The sequence below is a fragment of the Hemitrygon akajei genome, chromosome 23 (genome assembly GCF_048418815.1).
Source record: "Hemitrygon akajei chromosome 23, sHemAka1.3, whole genome shotgun sequence".
In the NCBI taxonomy this organism is placed as follows: domain Eukaryota; kingdom Metazoa; phylum Chordata; class Chondrichthyes; order Myliobatiformes; family Dasyatidae; genus Hemitrygon; species Hemitrygon akajei.
The window spans coordinates 22,534,586-22,556,102 of NC_133146.1; the positions used below are offsets into that span (position 1 = coordinate 22,534,586).

The 21,517-nt window shown below is 40.1% G+C and overlaps 1 protein-coding gene across 1 annotated transcript in view; it reads right to left on the reverse strand.

Moving 5' to 3' along the window:
* pkd2l1 (polycystic kidney disease 2-like 1) overlaps positions 1 to 21,517 on the reverse strand; it is a 90,998-nt gene that overhangs the window by 10,788 nt on the left and 58,693 nt on the right. The window contains exons 7-14 of the mRNA XM_073027200.1: positions 13,990 to 14,160; positions 12,754 to 12,935; positions 10,602 to 10,722; positions 8,764 to 8,862; positions 6,266 to 6,387; positions 5,084 to 5,201; positions 3,056 to 3,195; positions 2,740 to 2,875 (exon numbers count right to left, since the gene is read on the reverse strand). Coding sequence (XP_072883301.1) covers positions 2,740 to 2,875; positions 3,056 to 3,195; positions 5,084 to 5,201; positions 6,266 to 6,387; positions 8,764 to 8,862; positions 10,602 to 10,722; positions 12,754 to 12,935; positions 13,990 to 14,160 — 1,089 coding nt within the window. The remainder of the gene's footprint in view (positions 1 to 2,739; positions 2,876 to 3,055; positions 3,196 to 5,083; positions 5,202 to 6,265; positions 6,388 to 8,763; positions 8,863 to 10,601; positions 10,723 to 12,753; positions 12,936 to 13,989; positions 14,161 to 21,517) is intronic.

A 21,517-nucleotide genomic window follows, 5' to 3' on the forward strand; every position in this document is an offset into this window, starting at 1 on the left:
GTGAATGTTTCCAATAGTGGGGCGGTTTAGGACCAGAGGGCACAGCCTCAAATTTTTTTTTTATTAAGTGCAATCGTGAACAATAGCCAGATTAGAAATGCTGATCAAGTCAACTAGTTCCCAAAGAGAACTCTGATAGGCCAATCCGATAGTTCATTGTTGCTCAGCAATAGAACATTAAAACAATCATTTGTACAATTAAGAAACATTAAAACATGGTAGAAATACTGAAGTCATGATGATCATGATGAAGTCTGCTGGAGAGAGACATTTATACACATGCTGTCCTCCATAATTCAGAGAGATTGAAAGATAAGGTTACAGGGTGACAAAACGTGGCAGGAGCACTTGGAACTGAAAACTAATCCCTACCGGGAGAAAACAGCACCTGATCTTTCCGCACTGTTCTCCAGCAGTTTAAGGACTAAGTCCAGCCGGAACTTAACACACAAGTGCTCTTGAAAGTCAGGTATTAACCCTACCTGCCAACAACCAAGCATTGCCATCCTGGTCCCCTTCATGATTGCTTAAGAAGAAGCATGTGACTTCCCTCCCAGAGAGGTGTTTGTGCCCTCAATTCTTGAAGGCTTGGACCCCATTGTTGCAGATGTTTCCAGCCACAGCATCTGGAAGGCTGTTCCAAATTCTGATAGCACAGTGAAGGAAGCTTCTATCCAGTGTGTTGTTTCTCGCATCAGGCATAGAAACAGCATGAGCAGGCATGGATAAACTTGATCGTGTGGTGCGCCGTCTCTCATAAGATGAAGGCAGCATGGTGCGAAGGTCTGCAGGGCTGTGGCTGGTGTGCATTTTGTACAGCACAGTAGCTGCAACAACCTGCCGTCTGTGGTGTAAGTTACTGATGGCTAGCCTCTCACGAGCTGAGGCTTCATCTACACCTATAATCCTGAGAGCCTTTCTTTGAGTGGAATCAAGCTGGCTGAGGACACTCTGTGAGGCATTCATCCATGATAAGCAGGCATACTCCATGATACCTCGTACCTGGGCTTTGTAAACCATGGTTCTGCCCTCTTTGTCTAGTTTGGATGCTACTTTCTGCAGAGCTCCAAGCCTTTGTCCAGCCTTGTTTGAAATAGATAGAAGGTCTTCCCATTTTGAACAGAGATGAGGAGGAATTTCTTTAGCCAGAGGCTGGTGAATCTGTGGAATTCATTGTCACAGACAGTTCTGAAGGTTGATAGGCTCCTCATTAGTAAGGGCTTCAAAGGTTATGGGGAGAAGCAGAAGAATGGGGTTGAGAGGGATAATAAATTGGCCATGATTGATTGGCAGAGCAGACTCGATGGGTTGAATGACCTCATTAGTTCCTATATCTGATGGTCTAAAAGCCATTTGGTAACCAAATCCAGGTTGAGTGGGATATAGCAATACACCAACTTACTCATAGTCATCAAATACCTCTCCAAAAGCATTAAAGTGTCAAGTGGGGAAGAAGGGGTTTGGGTTTCTATCACAGGCAGGTCCATATGAGAGTACCATGGGACAGAAGATGATAAGGAGTTGTGTTGTTTGAATTTTGGTGCTTGGTGATGTTAAACTGAACTAGGTTTTTAGCAAAATAAATTGTACTTGATAAATATATTTGAAAGGGTATTTGTTACTGTTCTGAAATGGGTGTGAGATAGATGTTGGGGGTGGGTTTGCCATATTGTTTGAATGCAAAATTTTCCATTAGTGGGAGAGTCTAGGACCAGAGGGCACAGATTCAGAATAGAAGGATGTCCCTTTAGAATCAAGATAAGGAAGAATTTCTTTAGCTAGAGGGCAGTGAATCTGTGGAATTCATTGCCACAGATGGCTGTTGAGACCAAGTTATTGGGTATATTTAAAGTGGAAATTGATATGTTCTTGATCAGTAAGTTTAAGAGACTACCAGACGGGTATATGGAGGAATTTAAGGTGGGGGGTTATATGGGAGGCAGAGTTTGAGGGTCAGCACAGCATTGTGGGCTGAAGAGCCTGTAATGTGCTGTACTATTCTATGTTCTATGTTCTGTGTAAGGGTGTCAAAAGTTATGCCTTAAAAAAATCATCTTACATGCAGCACTTTCATCTTCTGAGTTTTGTTTCATTTAGATGGTAAAGTATTTGCAATAACTATTTGAAAAGTCTTATACCATAAAATGCATTAACTACTGTCATGCATTTTCTGAGAGAGTTTCTGGATGTTGTGCTGTGCTTGAGCAAATACCTTCAGGAGAGTCCATGAAGACAATGACTAAAGTGGAGCAGGTTTCTAGTGACCTGACAACTGACATTAAACATTGGAGTGGCTCCGGGGAGTTCAATTATTGTCCTGCAACCCTCCCGCTAGCTGAGTCACATAAATGTACCAACTGTTTCTGTTAGATTTTGTTCAAATCAGCTGATGTTTATTGCCAATTCTTTCCAAACTGGAAGAGCACCGTGAATACACATCAAAAAGCAAAGTTCAGTTACAACTGTAATCACTGTTATTATCCAAAAATCTCCTTTTGCTTGTGGATCTCCCTTGGTCTCCCGTTAAGTGCAGTCACTGAAAAGATTTCAGCATTCTACTGCATCGTTTTCAACCCTGTCTGCTCTCTTGTGTCTCTGTGTCATCTAGCTTTACAACTTCTGAGCTGAGCCTCGTTAAGTTTTGAGTTTAAGCCCAAATAAATATTTGAAAAGCACCCTCCTGACCTCCTTTCTGTCAGTTCAGCGAAGAAAGAAATTGACAAGCGAGATCAGCTTTACCTCTGGGATACTCTGTAGCAACTTTCCCTTCGTGTCTTTGCCTTTTTCCATTGTCTCAAGTTTAGCAGAGATCGCATGAACTTTAGATATAATGTTCCTTATGGAATGTTCGAGTTGAACAACCTGGCGTTCCAACCTGAAATAACACCACATTGTATTAGCAACACTTCATGAAATGTTGATAATAACAAAATATTTGTCTTCTAAGAAAATACTTGTCCCACGTCACGTGGTGATTTTAATAAAACTAGGTCAGTTAGATTCCTAAGCTCTACTTTATATTTTAGCATCCACCATCAAATCCTTAGATACGTACGCCTGGAACTCCTCCTTGGTCACACTGCCGTTTGGTTTGTTGCTGTTGTTCTTCACATTATCAAAGTCAGCAGAACGGTTGAAAACTGGTGACTTGTCCATGTTCTTTCCCAACTTCTCTATCTCAGCATTCAGAGCGATCTGTGATGTGCAATGAAAGATAGAATATCAGAATCAGAATCAGGTTTAATATCAGTGGAAATTTGTGGTCCTGGTGGCAGCAGTACTTTACAATACATGGTAATAGAGAAAAAACGTGAAATATAGTAACTATATATATATATACCTAACGTACATATAGTTAAACTAAGTAAATAGTTCAAATATTAAAATTATAAAATGTAGTGAGGTAGTGTTCATGGTTTAATTCGGGTGCTCCCATTTCCTTCCACAATCCAAAGACGTATCAGTTGGTAGGATAATTGGTCATTGCAAATCGTCCCAGTGATTAAGCCAGGATTAAATTGGGAGAATGCTGGGCAGTGTGGTTGGAAAGGCCTACTCAATAAATAAATATACATTTTTGCACACACACTTAAATAGGGTACATACAGCATAAATAGAAATGTGCTATATATAACATATAGTGTCTATACCAGTGGTTCCCAACCTTTTTTTGGCCATGCCCCACCTAATCACCTCTAAAATCCTGATGCCCCCTGTGGTGATATATAATTCTTATTATTCAAAAAGTGAACTCCTATTCACCTGGAGGAAGCCTAAAAGATCATTAACTTGGTTTAAACAAGCTTCCAAAGAACATGGCATTCATGAAAGAGAAAAATAAAAGAACCAAAGGACAGTTAAAGTTCTGAGGAAGAAATTACTAAGAAATTGTAAAAAAAAGAACATTAAGTGACATTAAAATAATAATAATAATAATAAATAAATAAAACAATGCCGATTCGTTTCTACAGCATACAAAGTCAGATACACCGTTTAAAAGAGATGACGCAATGTACACACCTTCACACCACCAAGAACCGAAAGCTACTGCAAAAAGCAGCATTGGCGCGACCTCGTACGAGTTTCTTACGCGTTTGGACTTGTTCATTCGTTCCTTCCTACATCAGTCAATTCATTAATTTAATTATGAAAGCCATTTGATGGTTGTAATGATGGTGATACACTATATATACAGTACATACGCAATTACACATGTACATACACACAAGCATTTTTATGTATGCATACTGTATACACACATATGTATTAACTCGCACACACTCATACTCACACAGACTTACTAGAAAAAATTCACTGTTAATAACTCATTCTCAAATTGCCCCCCTTAAAAATCAAATTACCCCCCTGTGGGGCGTACGCCCCACATTGGGAACCACTGGTCTATACCATTCATGCTACATATAGTTAGGGAAATATGTTGCTGAACCAAAGTTTTATATAGATACAACATTTCTTGTCACCATACTATAGGAAAGATCTGGTGGCTTTGGAGAGGGTCAGAGTTTCACGAGGATGTCACTATAAGGAGGGTTTGGATAAACTCGGTATCAGAGGCAGAGAGATAACCTGATAGAATAAATTACGAGAGACATAATAGGATTAGAGTCTTTTTCCCAAAATGAAAATGTCAAATATTATGGGGCACAGCATTAATGTTTTATCCCTATAATTTCTAAATCTGACCTCAAACTCTAATCGGAACACTTACCCATGCCTCCACTTACCCTAACTAAACCTATTATATTCCTACAGTCCTCTAACAGATTACCTCTGGACTTCTCTGTCTCAAGAAGAGAGAAAGAAAACAGCTTTATTTTGGTGTAACATTGTACTTAAAATTTCTCATACCTAGAAACTTCCTAGAATTTTTTTCACTTTGCCCATAAAGTTATAAAAAGGACATCACAGTTCTGTATAGTCTGTGTATTCCATACCAGATGTTCTTAACAAATAAATGTCAATGCCTGGATAATCATTTATTTTCAATATATATTTGTTCATTATATATTCATAATCATCTCAGTATCTCAATGCTAACATTTTACTTGGTCAATTTCCTTACCTTCTTTTCTTCTAATTCATTCCTCATCCTCATCTGCTCTTCTTCATCCAGGACTTTATTGTCATCATGGTCATATCTTGCAAAAGTATCATTGATCTCTTGGTCAGAGTGGCCCAAACTGAAAAACAGTTGTTTCTTGACTGCAGTTTCATCAATCAATTTGTAGCTAAAAGGACCATGAAAAGTCGATGGTCCCAGTGGGAGCTCATTGGTTTCGATGCCCTCCCCCTCCCCACCTGCTCTCTCCAGGTCCTCACAGATCCTTTACCACACCTTTCTATCTCGTCTCACCCACTGCCAGGGATGGTGTTGAGGGTCCCTGAGCAGGGAGATCCAGCAGGAATTTGACAAAGGTGAAAGAAGGTGAGATCATATTCAGAACCCTGAGACACCAGAAAATATAGTTCTTCCCAGCATGTCTGCCTCTTTGGCAGGTGTTTCTAGCTGCCCCATATTTAAAGGGGAAATTGTCCCTTTTATGGGATGATAGTGTGTGAAATCAATGCTGTGCATCTTTGCTCTGACAATTTTTCTGACTCTCAGTTGTTAACTCCAGAGCCAGGAAAGACTCAATAGTCAAGAGCCTGCTGTGAGGAGAGAGAAATAAACAAGGCAAACTCCCCACCAAAAGAAAAAATAGATTCAAATCCATTTTGAATTGTGATGCACTGTGAAGAATTCTTCGTAGCAAGACATAAGCCTAACCTACCATCAGGCTCACCCAGAACAACCAGGTAAGTGCTTCATCAATTGCTGGTTCAGCTGGGTGTCAAGGACTGACAGGTAACAGCTGGATCCTGCTACCGGGATGTATTATCCAATTTCTAGATGGCTGTATTTCCAACATTGTTTTGTACTGCTTCAGATTTCTATTACTTTCTTTTTTTTAACTTTTCATTGGCAAGTGTTAATTTTAAGAAACCTTTTTCCATAGACACTCACATTGTGCACATAAATTGGGAATTCTGGTGTCATTTTCATGATTTCCACATTTCAGAATCTGAATCAGGTTTTTTATCATGAAATCTGTTGTTTTGCAGCAAGACATAAAAATTACTATAAGTTACAAAGATAAATAGTGCAAAAGAAAAATAATAATGTAGTGTTCCTGTTAAAACTGCCTGGTAAATAGATTTTTTAAGCTATTATAATTCAAAATCTACATTACAATTGAATTCTTACTCCTTAAGATTGCTTCTAAAATCTTCAAAATCCAGCTTCTTGGATCCACTCTGAAGAGTTTTCTGCACATCAGAAATTCGTTCTTTTTTCAGCTTCAATTTCATCAAAGCCTTATTATAGCCCTAAAGTTCAAACAGAAAATATTAGGACATAAAACTAGAACTTACTGTTAACAGGTAACAATGCTTGCTCATTTCCCTACCCATTATTTCACCACAGAAGCTAAAAGAAATTTCCAGAAAAGTGCAGAGAGCCACCTGGCAGTGGGTGTTGATTTTATTTTATTCTTACGAGGGGTGATTGATATGTTTATGGCCTAAGGTAGAAGGAGTCAATTTTAGAAAACCTAACACATTTACTTTTCAACATAGTCCCCTCCTACATTTACACACTTAGTCCAGCGGTCGTGGAGCATACGGATCTTGGACCTCCAGAAAGTGTCCACAGCAGGGGTGATTGATAAGTTCGTGACCTAAGGTAGAAAGAGCTGAGTTGTACAGCTCTTGTTACATGCACATGCAGTTCAACTCTTTGAGTGATTATGCAGAAAGTTTGAAGTTAATATCTCATCTCCTTCTACCCTAGGCCACAAACTTATCAATCAGCCCTGATGTTATTAACTGATGAGTTATTGACTTCAAACTTTCTGCATAATCACTCAAAGAGTTGACCTGCACATACATGTAACGAGAGCTGTATAACTCATCTCCGTCTACCTTAGGCCACAAACTTATCAATCACCCCTGCTGTGGGCACTTTCTGGAGGTCCAAGATCCGTATGCTCCACGACCTCTGGACTAAGTGTGTAACTGTAGGAGGGGACTATGTTGAAAAATAAATATGCTAGGTTTTCTAAAAGTGACTCCGTCTAACTTAGGCCACAAACTTATCAATCACCCCTCATATGTAGAGATATGGCATGGTAACAGACCATTCTGGCCCAATGAGCCCGCACTGCCCAATTACACCCATGGGACCAATCGACCTACTAACCCATATGGCTTTGGCATGTGGGAGGAAACTGGAGCACCCAGAGGAAATCCACACAGTCACAAGGAGAGCATACAAAGTCATTAACGACAGTGGCAGGAAACAAGCTCGGGCTGCTGGCATTGTAAAGTGTTACACTAATTGCTACGCTGCTGTGACCTTTGAACAGGGCCACCAGTGTTCTTGTTTCATTGAATTACAAATTCTCAAAAGTCATCTGTAGAGTATCTCTGCAGAATAGTTTTATACCATGTTTGAACACTAAATTTGCTAACTTTTGTGCAGTTACACTCAGTAGCCAATTTATTAGGTACACCTATACTCCTGCTAATTAATGCAAATATTTAATCAGCCAATCATGTGGCAGCAACTCAGTGCTATAGAAGTATGCTGACATGGTCATGAGTTTCAGTTGCTGTTCAGATCATATATCACAATTGGTAAGAAATGTGATCCAAGTGACTGACCATAGAATGATTGTTGGTGCCAGATGGGGTGGTTTGAGTATCTCAGAAATTGCTGATCTCCTGGGATTTTCATGCACAACAGTCTCTGGAGTTTATAGAAGATGGTGTGATAAACAAAAAAAAAACCATCCAGTGAGTGGCTGTTCTGTGAGCAAAAATGCCTTGTTAATGAGAGGGGTCAGAGCAGGATGGAGGCAAAGAATGTGAACAAAGGGAGCCCTTTCTGGTTGGCTGTCAGTGACTAGTGTTGTTCCGCAGGGGTCAGTTTTGGGATTGCTTCTTTTTAGGTTATATGTCAATGATTTGGATGATGGAATTGATGGCTTTGTGGCCATGTTTGTGGATGATACAAAGATACGTAGAGGGGCAGGAAGTGTTGGGAGGCTACAGAATGACTTAAACAGATTAGGAAACTGGACAAAGAAGGGGTATATGGAATGTAGTATTGGGAACTATGTGGTCATGCTCTTTGGTAGAAGGAACAAAAAAGTGTAGACTATTTTTCTAAATGGGCAGAAAGTTCAAAAATCTGAGGTGCAAAAGGACTTGGGAGTCCTTGTGCAGGTTTCACTATTAACTCCAGCACCCAGGATATGCCCTTTTCTCACTGTTACCATCAGGTAGGAGGTACAAAAGCCTGAAGGCACACACTTAGACTGTCAGATAAACTGCAAACCTGGATTCCGTTACATCTGCTTATTTGTGGATTGACTCAAACTCTCCTGGATGTAGCACAGTTGGTTCACTGTCTCTTTCTTGGAGGTTTGCAACCTCAGTCCCATGAGATTTACTGCTTAAATAGTCCCACATAACTATGGAACGGCAAGATACACTGTAAAATTATCTATATCTTAACAGCAAGAAATAACAAAAAACTTAATGCCATCTCTTTGTCAATATTGCCATAGAGATTTCATGGATGATGTCCTCCAATATCAACAATCTGAAATAAATTCGTACTTAAATATTGAAACTTATAACTATTTACAGTAGTTATTATTTTGTTCTAAAGAATATTGGTATTGTCATATGAAAACAAACCTGTTTAATGATGTCTGTAATCTGAAGTTCACTTTTCTGATTGGAAAGATCTGCCTTCACCTCTGAGTATGTATCATTTATGATGGCCAGGAACATATTCTGAAATAGAAAACAGTTAATTAATTGATTAAATTAATTGGCCTTACAAGGAGAAGCTGCCACACCACACAGCCAACATCCCTTTCACATCCTCCAAGTATTGATAGTCAAAGCCTACATCAGCAAAGATCCACAGCACCCCCTTCTGCAGTACCATCACAGCAAAGACTTCAGTTAAGAGTTGTACTGCTTCCATTCCCATTTGTACAGATTTGGACAGTATGAATATTCATCCGTTCCAGGGCACGTATTTGTGATATTGGATGATAGAGCAATGTGACATTGGCAAAATCAGCATTCTTTGACACGTTCAGTATTCAAAGTTCTGTTTCCCCACACACTCTAAAGACAAGTTTTGTAACCTCAGAAGATGCTGGAAGAAGAGCCAGTGGATTTATCATGGAGTCAATAGGAAGGGAAGTCTGCTTACCCTTGCCAACCCTCACTGAGTGTGACCATGTTCCCAACAACAGGGATGAACTCACAATTCCTGAAGCTTCAGTCATTCACACCTTAAAACCATGGCTGACAAGACTTCCCAACTTGACTCTTCTGCTGAAATTCTCCTGTTGCTTGGCAGAGGCACCATCCACACACGTAAGATACATGAACAGCACAACGGTCAGCACAATGCACTTTATGCCCAACAACTGGCTCAGGGTTGGTCATAGCAGGTGAAGTCTGTCTTGATGGTGCTCATCAGCCCACTCTCAGCACATTTAAGACTAATGTCCTGGAGACAGTTGCCCTAGTTATTTCAGACCCTGTGACAGCAGAATCTTCATGAAAGCAAAGATTGTAGGTAATCAAACATACTTAGCTCTGCTCAACTGATATTCTGTTACTTGGAAGATGTTTATAAGCTGGCACCTTCCACCGAAGAAGAGGTCTTCCTTCAAATAGTGAACAAAATGTTTAGAAAAGATGAGTCAAGCAGCTGGGTAACTCCCCTTCCTTTCCACTCGCCATGACAACTCTTACCAAACAACAGGGAGAAAGCCCTTAGTCGACTCGTTGCCCTCAGTACACATTGAGAAAGAAACCAGAAATGAACGATCATTACATGGAGCTCCCAGAGAGACTCTTCAGGAATATTTGTGCTGGATTAGTGCCTCCACCAGATCCTAACAAAGGAAATTGGTATTTGTCCAACTTTGGGGTTTTACCACCCCCAAAACCTGCTCAGATATGAATTGTCTTTGATTCAAGTATACAGCTTAAAAGCATATCTCTGAGCAATGTGATCCTGTGGGGTTCAGAACTTATTCACTGTCTTCTCAGTGTCCTCATGAGGTTCAGAACTGAGTCTATTGCAGTGATGTCAGACATCGAACAACTGTTCCACAGCTTCCTAGTGAGAGAGGATCATCGAGACTACCTCAGATTCTTGTGGTTCCATGACCACCAACTGGACAACGAGATTCTGGAGTACCGCATGAGAGTGCATGTACTTGGTAACTGTCCCTCACTAACTGTGCCAATCTTTGGCCTTAAGGGTTTTCACTCAGTGCTTGCATTGCACAGATCTATGGTGGCTTTTTCCATACGGCAAATATTCCAAGGCTGTTAGGGTGTCACTGAGAGACTGCGGGAAGTGATAAACAACACTCATCTCCTGAAGTAATTTTTGCTCTCGAGTGTGAGGTGTAGCTCTTCTCAAGCACATCACCTTCAAATTGACAAATCTCTGTTTGAGACCTTCCATCATTTTTAAGTAATTCAGTACAGTTGCAACTTACCAGCAACACAAAGAAGACGAAGAAAACATAGGTGACAAAATAAATTGGACCCAAGATTCTGTTGGCATCGTCTATCTCATCAAAGTTGAAGTCTCCAAGGATTATTCGAAATTGAGTAAAGCTGGAAAGAAATTTAAGTAGAATTAGAGAAGCAAATAAGGATCTGATTGAGCACACCCTGTGAATGAACCACATCAATACACCATTCATAATTTTACAAAGTATTTCTATTCCTTCCTGCATTATTTCTAAATTTGCCCCAAGATCACATGAGGACCACACTGTTTCTTCTATATTGTCTTTGCAATTTCCCCTAACTCTTGATGACTTTTGAACATGGGGTGGTATGGTAGTGTAATGGTTAGCACAATGCTTTACAGCGCCAGTGACCTAGGTTCAATTCCCACCACTGTCTGTAAGGACAGTGTCTGTATGTTCTCCCTGTAACCGTGTGGGTTTCCTTTCTGTGCTCAGGATTCCTCCCACAGTCCAAAGACATACCAGTTGGTAGGTTAATTGGTCACTGTAAAGCGTCCCGTGATTAGGTTAAGGTTAAATTGGGGGTTGTTGGGTGATGTGGCTTAAAGGGACAGAAGGGCCTATTCCACTCTACTCCGGCTGCTCCGGGAACAGATTTGGAGACTCAGACTGGTTCGGCTGGCTTCCATTGTTTGCATGATTTCTCTCTCTCTCTTTCTTTATGCAGTGACATTTGGTTTTATTTTAACTGGGTTATTCGGGTTTCTTGCTTTGTGGCTGCCTGTAAGCAAACAAATTTCAAGGTGTGTAATTTATACTTTCTTGGATAATAAACATTTGAATAAAAATCACCTCATTTTCATTACTCGATATTCAGTCTTACCTCTTCAGCCCCTCCTCTTGAATTTCCAAACTGAAGTGGGAAAAAAATACTTCTAAATGCTGCGTTCCTGAAATGTGGGTTCAAAACTTATGGAACAATGAAGTGTGATTAATCTAAATGTAGTGAGAGCTCTGGGCAATGTGTTCCCAAAAAGCATGGAACATGCAGACTTGGTTGAGGAAAATCCCCAACTATTTTAAGGGCAAGTCAGTAACTAGGGACCCATTAGAGGGCAAAGGGGCAATCTCTGTATGGAGTTAGAGGGCATAATCATAATCATAATCAGGTTTATTATCACCGGCATGTGACATGAAATTTGTTAACTTAGCAGCAGCAGTTCAATGCAATACATAATATAGCAGGGAAAAAATGATAATAAATAAATAAAATTTAAAATAATAATAATAAATAAACAAGTAAATCAATTACATATACTGAATAGATTTTAAAAAAACGTGTAAAAACAGAACAGCTGTATGTTAAAAAAAAGTGAGGTAGTGATTCAATGTCCATTTAGGAATTGGATGGCAGAGGGGAAGGAGTTGTTCCTGAATCACTGAGTGTGTGCCTTCAGGCTTCTGTACCTCCTACCTGATGGTAACAGTGAGAAAAGGGCATGCCCTGGGTGCTGGAGGTCCTTAATAATGGACGCTACCTTTCTGAGATACCGCTCCCTAAAGATGCCCTGGGTACTTTGTAGGCTAGTACACAAGATGGAGCTGACTAGATTTACAACCTTCTGCAGCTTCTTTCGGTCCTGTGCAGTAGCCCCTCTATACCACTGAAATCTTTAACCTCTCGCTTTGGCAGTCTGAGGTATTCACCTGCTTCAAACAGTCTTCGGTTTTATTGGTGCCACAAAAGAATGTGGTAACAAACGTGCTTCTGATTTTTTTTTGCACCCTTTCTAGGTTAATGATATCCTGCCTTTAGAGAGGAGCCCAGGTCTGTAATACAATTTGTGCTCAACATCCTTTGGAACAAAAGATAGTCCTCACTGTTGATCTGATGCAGCCGATCACACTGAAAACCTTACAGCAAAACCTGTGGGGTTGTTCCTGCTTTCTTGAAAAATAATCTAACCTTGATGGCAGTCTTACATTTAATTAACAATTTTTAATTGAATTCTGTCAAATAATCATTAATCTGTCAATTAATTAGCTATTATCTCTGCACTAATGTTTCCAAATGTTTTGGAAAATATAATGATAAATAATTTATGATTTTTTAAATTGTAATTATGTATGCTTCTCATGTTTTAAACGTGGTCTGAAATAGTAAAGTACTCACATGCACTTGAGAAAGGTACTGAAGTTTTGCACTTGGGTTCCAAACAGAAGATATCCCAACTGAGCATAGGCGAAGAAAACAATGAAAAACATAATTGCAAAGCCAAGAATGTCTTTGGCACATCGAGCTAGAGTTGACGACAGCTGGGTCATTGTCTTGTTAAAGCTAATATATTTGAAGATCTGTTAAAAATAAGAGAAATATTAAGAAAACAATCTTGGTGGAAAAAAACTACAAACATACTCAGTTCCCAGTCAATTGAGTCCAAGATCTTCACTGGGAATTGTTTCAAACTGAACAATTTTGTTGAGTAAGTTAAATTCACTTGACTCTAGGTTTGTACTTCCGATCTCATATTGGTGCCAATACCAAGACGGTCTATTTCTAATTCCATTAGATGGCATGACTCATCCCCTTCCTCAGATGCTTCACCAATCTGCCACTAAAACCCTCATCCATGCTTTTTACTTCCTGACTTGATTTTTCAATACAAAAATGAATGGCGTTTCTCTTTCTACCTTTTACGGCCTTGAGTAATCCAAAACTTCTACCATCCACTCCATCCTGAGTTTGTTGACCTGTATTGCCCTAAATCTTTCTTTGGACTCGCTGCTGCCTATCTACAAAATCTTTTTCATCTCTATGCATCTGGGCATCTCCCAGTTTTAACTCTTGTAAATATTTTAGACAAATCAATGCATTCGAGTTAAAGCAACGAGAAACTGACACCTCTAAGAAATGACATTGTGCAAAAAGGCATTGTAATTTAAGATTGACTTCGATCAAACTTTTTCCACAATGAGCTACAGATTCAGATCTGTTTAATAAACAACGCATGCTGAAGATTTACTCTTAACCCCTGATAAATTTTTATCTCTTAATAACAATAAACCAAACTAAAGTAGTTAGTGACAACAATAGCTAAGGAATTAGTAGTACAAATCAGCAGGTTCATATTTCCTGTTGTAGTCTTAATATTAAAGAGCAAATCTAACAATATTCATAGAAATTAGCAAATTGGCAACAGTCAGCTGGGGAGATGATAAGCATTTCAGAGAGTGGAACGCAAAGGGCAGCCATTGGGAATGTCATATGTGAACAATATTCTGCAAGAACTCATAACAATGACAAAAAAAGTTCTCTCAAATTTAAGATACATTATGATATACAGTGGAAACTGAAGATGCAATGTGGAGAATTATTAAACTAATTAGTTATGACTAGAATTTTTGCTACCTTGATCCAAGCAAAGAACAAGTTGACAGCATTCATATTATTGTACTGGGTCTGCCAAAATGCCAAGAACTCAAAGTCAGCATAGGATTCTGGGTCGGTCAGCAGTGCTCCCATTAATATGTTCACTTTAATGGTGCGAAAGATGTGGAATCCTATCGAGAGCAAGGAGAGCTGAAACAGAGAAACAGAACACTGGCTTCTTATTCACTGCTCTTATAAAATCTAGAAATCAGACTTTAATGGAAAATAATATTCATTATTTTTATATATCCTTAGCCTTTTCTAATACTGTCACTCTATTCAACGTCATGTTACAATAACAAGTGGGGCACATAATATTAATGGATATAATAATAAATGTTACTGATATGGCTTTTAGATGGAGTTATACAGCACGGACACAGGCCTTTTGGCCCATCTCATTCATGCAGACCAAATTGACTACCTGAGCTAATTCCATTTGCCTGCATTTATTCTTATAAACCTTCCAGTTCATCTACCATGCTTACATACCTCCTCAACCACTGCATGGAAAAAGCTTTCTCAGACCCCCTTTAAATTTTGCCCCTCTCACCTTAAACCTATGCCCTCTAGTTTTGGACTTTCCACCCTGGGGAAAAGGACTGATCATTCACCTTCTCTATGCCCCTCATGAATTACTGTATATACCCCCTCAGCCTTCTATGTACTATGAAAAAAAATAACCAGCCTATCTAGACTCTCCTTATAACCCATGTCCTCCAATCCCAGTAACATCCTTGTGAATCTTTTCTGCACCCTTTCTAGCTTAATGATATCCTTCTTATAGCTAGGAAACCAGAACTGTGGTTAATGCTCAAAGCATTAGCCTCGACAATGTAACATGTCATCCCAGCTCTTGTACTCACTGCCCTGCCTGATGGAGACAAGTAAGCCAAAAGCCTTCTTCACTATCCTGATTACCTGTGCCACCACTTTCAGGGATCCATGTACTTGTACTTGTAGGTCTCTCTATTGGTCAGCACCCTCCAGGGCTCTACCATTTACTGGGTAAGACCTGTCCATGTTTAAATTACCAGGTTTATTTTAAATGGCTTTTAAATTGGCAAAGTAATGTTATATCCATAAGTGCAATTATATACACAGAACAAGAATAACTATAAGTTGATACACTTGTAAATCGCATCAGTTTACATAATAAGATACAAATCATAGATAAGCTTATTGAGTGCTTTTGCCCATTGGGAGTGCATATCCTAAATGCACTCAAATATAAGGTTCTGGATCAGAAATAAATAACTTGAAAATCTGCCCACAATACTCAAAAGATTGCCACCTAGTAAAGCAGCCACTTAGTTCTCAACCAGTAACTCATAACCTGATAATCGAAAATATTTTGTCACTGTAAGACCATAAGACATAGGAGCAGAATTAGGCCATTCAGCCCATTGAGTCTACTCTGCCATTTCATCATGGCTGATCCTGGATCCCATTCAACCCCATACACCTGCCCTCTCAGCATATCATCCTCTACATAGCACCATCCAGAGACAGAGAAGCAGTTTCAGCGACAGGTTACTGACGATGCAATGCTCCTCAGACAGGATGAAGAGGTCAATACTCCCCAATGCCATTAGGCTTTACAATTCAACTGCCAGGACTTAAGAACTTTTTTAAAGCTATTATTAATGCTTTTTGAGTTAGTGATTTAGATGCATATCATATTATTACTGAGTTAAGTATTGTATGTAATGAGTTTTTGCTACAACAAGTGTATGGGACATTGGAAAAAATGTTGAATTTCCCCATGGGGATGAATAAAGTATCTATCTATCTATCTATCTATCCCTTGATGCCCCGACCAATCAGGAACTTATCAACTCTGCTTTGAATATACCTCTCCACATCCACCTTATCTGGTCCTTTCAACATTCAGTAGGTTTCAATGAGATCCGCCCCGCATTCTTCTAAATTCCAGTGAGTACAGTGAGTCACAAACAAGTATCCTTTGTTCAGTCAGATATCCAACTTGACTTGGCACATGTTGAGGGTGTTTCATCGAATGGAGGACGAGTGATAGGAGCTGCCTTGTTCCGGCACTCTCCACATGAACATGGGGAGAATTACCAGAATATTCTCCACGATTCTCCCTGATTCTGGTTTAAAATGGCACTACTGAAGATATGCAACAGTTTACTGGTAGTTTGGAAGGCAAGAAATTCGACTAAAACATTACTTATAACATCTTTCCTGAAGCAAATTCTGGTGAACTATCACCGCAGACAGTGAGGATGCAGGCAGAGGCGAGGCTCAATCAGGGGATGAGCCGTGCTGCAGCATTTCGAGGTGCAACGTGTTCGAGCCAGGGTCGCAGATGGAGTTGGAGGTATCACTGCCGGAGATGGAGGGAGCGATTTCGAGGTGTCGATGCAGAAGAATTTCGATGCTCGTCCGCCTATCCCAGGTGTAAAGCTGGATTGCTCCAAGCGCCGAGCTGATTTGGTGAGATTGAGAATGGTTTTGGGCTGGGCAGTCCAAGCATATCGTGGCACCGGGGTCTGGGTCCTAGAGCAGTGCCTGGACAACTTAAAACACCAGCACAGATAGACAGAAACCCGAGTGTCAGGAATAAAGGCGAGAGTCGGCTCAATAGATTGCTCGTTCTCACATGAATATTCATTCTTTCTCTGCTGCGCCGAGGCTGTGAACTGATCTAGCTGCTGTGCAATTTTTGCCTCACTGGTGAGATGAATTGTGACTGAGGCTTGGGCCTACTTAGTTGCTCTGGGAGTGGATCTGAGGGCTCGCTCTGGGAGTGGATGTGAGGGCTCGCTCTGGTTCGGAATGCTGTTGGCTTATTTTTGTTGGTTGCATGTTTATATTTTTCCCTCTTTCTCTACACAATGGTGTTATTCTTTTATTTAAAAAAAAATTGGGTTATTTAGGTTTCCTGCTCTGTGGCTGCCTGTAGGCAGGCAAATCTCAAGGTGTATAATTTATAGAATTTGATAATAAATGTGCTTTGAATCTTTGACTCTTTGCTTTGTGCTTTCGAGGAATGAGGTGGAAAACCTTCGAGCTCAGCTGATTCGATGGATGTCTGATAATGTTTCAGCTAAACGTGATACGTCTATTGAGAAACCCGACCTAGCTGCTGCTGAAAAGGGTCTCTTGACTAGAGAGGCGACTCGTATTTTCTGTTACAATTGAGGGGAAGATGGGCATTTCAAGTGAGACCTTGAGGAGCAGGAAAATCTTCAAACAGTAAGTTAATGGTTAATCAAACAGAGAAGAAAAAAGGCAAAACTTTGGATGGACCCAGTAAAGGAATGGGCTGGCATCTCAGAGAAGATACATTCCAATCAGTATCTCAAGGGAAATACTAAAGTGCATAACACTATTTGTGAAAGATTATTGGGTCCAGTTTCTGATGTATCCATACAGATATATGCTGGAGTCATACTTAACACAGATATTGGAGTAACTGAGACTATAGACACACCAGTGTTGGTCTGCCCAGATTCAGCTGAAAAGGGTGAAGCTTCCATCCTTGCGATAACAAATACTTCCATTACGAGAAGGCTCATAGGAGCATGCAAAGAGAGTAATGGAGAGGTAGTGTCTAGTTTTCCAGGGGAAATGGAAGGGAAACAGCTCCTAGACCGAGGAAGTTGACCTTGAAGTCATTCAACTTTGGTGACTCACCAATACCCAAGGAATGGAAAAGGAGATTAACTGAGAAAATGTCTTTTCTACTGACGAGTCTGATGTTGGTTGCACGAAGAGTACTTGCCACACTATTAGAATGAGATATGCTACTTACATTTACAAATGGATTGGAGGTCCTGAGGTCGTGAAATTTATTTGACTACTGTGTTATTAATAATGGTTTAATAAGTTCCAAAGTCATGAGGACATGACTATTTTTGGTGGAAGGGGAGAATGTAATGCCCTGGTTAAAATTTCCTCTGCTATGATGCAGGTATTTCATTTCAGCAGTTTTCTGTAAAAGCAGTGCATCCTGCTGGTAGAATGTTTTGGTTTTGGCTAGAGATAAGAAGCCATGTTGTTCACCTTAGGAATGGTGGGTCAGCCAATCTAGATGGTGGGATTGGGAGAAAGCTCTAGGGAGAGAGTTATGTGATGGACAGGAGTCTGGTTTGGGGTCTTTTGGCAGAGCGGCTCAAAAGGGAAGATGCCGCGTAATACCATTGGAAGGAGAGTCGGCTTTGCATGAAGTGCTTTGTGCAGATGAATGGCTCCACGGAGGAAGGGCCAATACGCCTCCGGGAGAGCCAGTTTGTTTGAGATGAACTTTGAGGGAAGTTTGGAATATGGTGTGTGCTTTCACGCAGACTGGGGTCCTGCATGTGAGTAAAAGATGGTTCCAGTATGAGTTCCAATGGTTATGTGTACATTGGACTAGTTTAACTGTAATGGGCTGTTTTCTTTTCATTTTCATTTCTCTTTCCTATTAACTGTTTGAAATTGGTAAATATACTTTCTTTATAATTTTATGTGGTGTATGACCTGTTATTTCTTGCTGACCGATAATTGTGTGTGGGCAGCATTTACACAGCATTCACTCAAATTGAGGTTTCTTTAATCGGAACATCACAATGTTCCTGTTTGGTTGAACACCAAATCATAATGACCCTAGGCATACATTGTTTATGAAAGTTGGCCTTCTTACTGTGAGTCATGAGGCTGTTAGCATAGGTAACTAACACGCCAAGTTTCTATACGTGCCCGGTGAGAGGGTTACATAACTCTATTATATTCTCAGCCGTAATGGGATTGCGATCTAATAACTGTGATTGAGGAGTACTCATTAAGATCAAACTTAAAACAATGGCCGAAGTTCAGAAACAAACTACTGAATCTCCAGCATTTCCAGCTGGGAGAGAACAGATAACAGAGAGTTTAAGCACTTACTTGAATCAAGTATATAAACTTGATACGGTTGGCGAAGAAACCTGGAAGAAATGTGCTTTCGATAGTGAGGATTGGTTTATGAGTGGCGTTGAAATGATATGGAATAAGATTCAAAAAAATGTGGTCACGAAATAAGAAAACTGACTGGATGCTAATGGTAATATCAGAGCTGTGGAAGTGTGAGTGTGACGAGCTGCAAGACCAGATAAACACTTTTAAATGCTAACATGCCTAATTAGAGAATCAAGTCTGTGAACAAATAATTGCTCAGCAAGTGAACAGTTTAACTAACTAATTGGGGGGTTTTTGTGGAAGGAGAGCATTATAGCATGCTAAAAGAGCAGTATGAAAAAGACAATAAAAAGTCTAAAGACCAAATCTCCGCATTAACTAAGCAGTCCATCTCCCACCCCCCATCCTCATCACATTCTACAGGGGTTGTATTGAGAGCGTCCTGAGCAACTGCATCACTGCCTGGTTCGGAAATTGCACCATCTCGGATCGCAAGACCCTGCAGCGGATAGTGAGGTCAGCTGAGAAGATCATCGGGGTCTCTCTTCCTGCCATCACGGACATTTACACTACACGCTGCATCCGCAAAGGAAACAGCATTATGAAGGACCCCATGCACCCCTCATACAATCTCTTCTCCCTCCTGCCATCTGGGAAAAGGCTCCGAAGCATTCAGGCTCTCACGACCAGACTATGTAACAGTTTCTTCCCCCAAGCCATCAGACTCCTCAATACCCGAAGCCTGGACTGACACCTTGCCCTATTGTCCTGTTTATTATTTATTGTAACACCTGCACTGTTTTTGTACACTTTATGCAGTCCTGTGTAGGTCTGTAGATGAGTGTAGCTTTCTCTGTGTTGTTTTTTTACGTAGTTCAGTATCGTTTTTGTACTGTGTCATGTAACACCATGGTCCTGAAAAATGTTGTCTCATTTTTACTATGTACTGTACCAGCAGTTATGGTCGAAATGACAATAAAAGTGACTTGACTTGACAGGTGAGAGAATAGCATGAGAACTATGTCCGTAGCAAGATGCACTTTTCTGAGTTGCTGAGGCAGATCTGTGCTGTGCAAAAACAACCCTCAATGGGTGGTTCTGCCAACCGAGCGGGCAGTTTGTCCAACCCAGTGGGCAATGTTAACATTGATGTCATTTATGGTGGAATGCAGCCAATGCTGATTCGTCCCCAGAAACAGTGACGCCTTGGGAAATCCAGGGAACTGGAAAATGGATATGATACTAACTCATCAGAGACCTCTTGTGGCTTAAGTGATAATGAGAGTGCTGAAGTATTCAGTCTGGCAGCTATGCCAAGACTTGCCCCAGTAAAAATGAAGGAAATTTAAACATGCAAGAATGAAGAAGGAAATTATGAAAGGAGACAGGACAGTTATCATCAACTAGCTGAATCTGAAAAAATTGACAAATGGACTAGAGAAATTCCACATCCTAAAAATGGAAGCTTAAAGACTTGGGCTGAACTTCAACGAATTAAGAACATATACAAATTGCATCCACATGATGACATTCAGATTTTAGCTATAATGCCATCTTTTCAGCAAATGCAATTAAGACGTGATTGAAATAAGAAGCTCGTATACAGATTGTTTGGAAGAAAGTGGTTGATTGGAAACAAAAGATTTCAGAGGATGTTTCTGAATATGAAGATTGCTATAGAACAGTTTGGACCAACTACTCAGGAATATCTGAAGATAATATAGAAGAATCCACATGTAGACCCCTCAATTCATCCTTCATGGATGGTTTGATACCAGATGTTGCCAAAATGGTGAAGCTAATGAGAGCGAATTGGAATGATCCAGCTGTTCTCTACAATGAACTGGTGCTAAACACATGGAGCGAAATATCAAAGTTCCAAGATGTTCAGTAAAATGGAACAACAGTCCACACCTGCTAACCAACAAAACAAGTCAAACTGGAATTCACAGCAATCCTGGTCTGGGCCACAACCCCAAAGTAAAAAAAAAAGTCAATTCTGTGGTAAAAAGGGATATTGGATGAAAAATTGTTGGAGGAAGAGAGCAACTTAACCACAACAACAACTTCAGCCACAGCCTCAACAACAACTTTACCAGCAAGTTCAACAGCAACTTCAATCCCCTACCTTACAAAGGACAAAACATTCTGATCTATGGTATAACTTCAAACTACAATTATAGATGTAGTGGACAAGTGGTCAAGGTCGCAAAAATGACTAGGCCCTTCCCTGCAGCCCTTGTTTGCCTTGATGGAGCAAAAATCATTCAACTTACATGATAATTTACTAGTTAGATATGAACGTGCTGAATTCTTACTGGATGCAGGAGCAGAATTAACATTTATAACTGAAGCTATTGCCCAAAAATGGGGTCATTGATTAGCATTCAAAGATATGAACCTATGCTGGAGGTTCAAAATCAAACCAGCTGAAGTACAATTTAGTTCGCACTTATGAGAAATACAGTTCTGGATGGCAGACATCTTACATCTCGCAACCTCTTCTCAAAATCTATGTTCTATGACTTTAATCTCTACTTTTGAATTCATGGAGGGTAAAATTATTTGGAATCTCATGCAGGTGGAAAAATTAAATTAACTA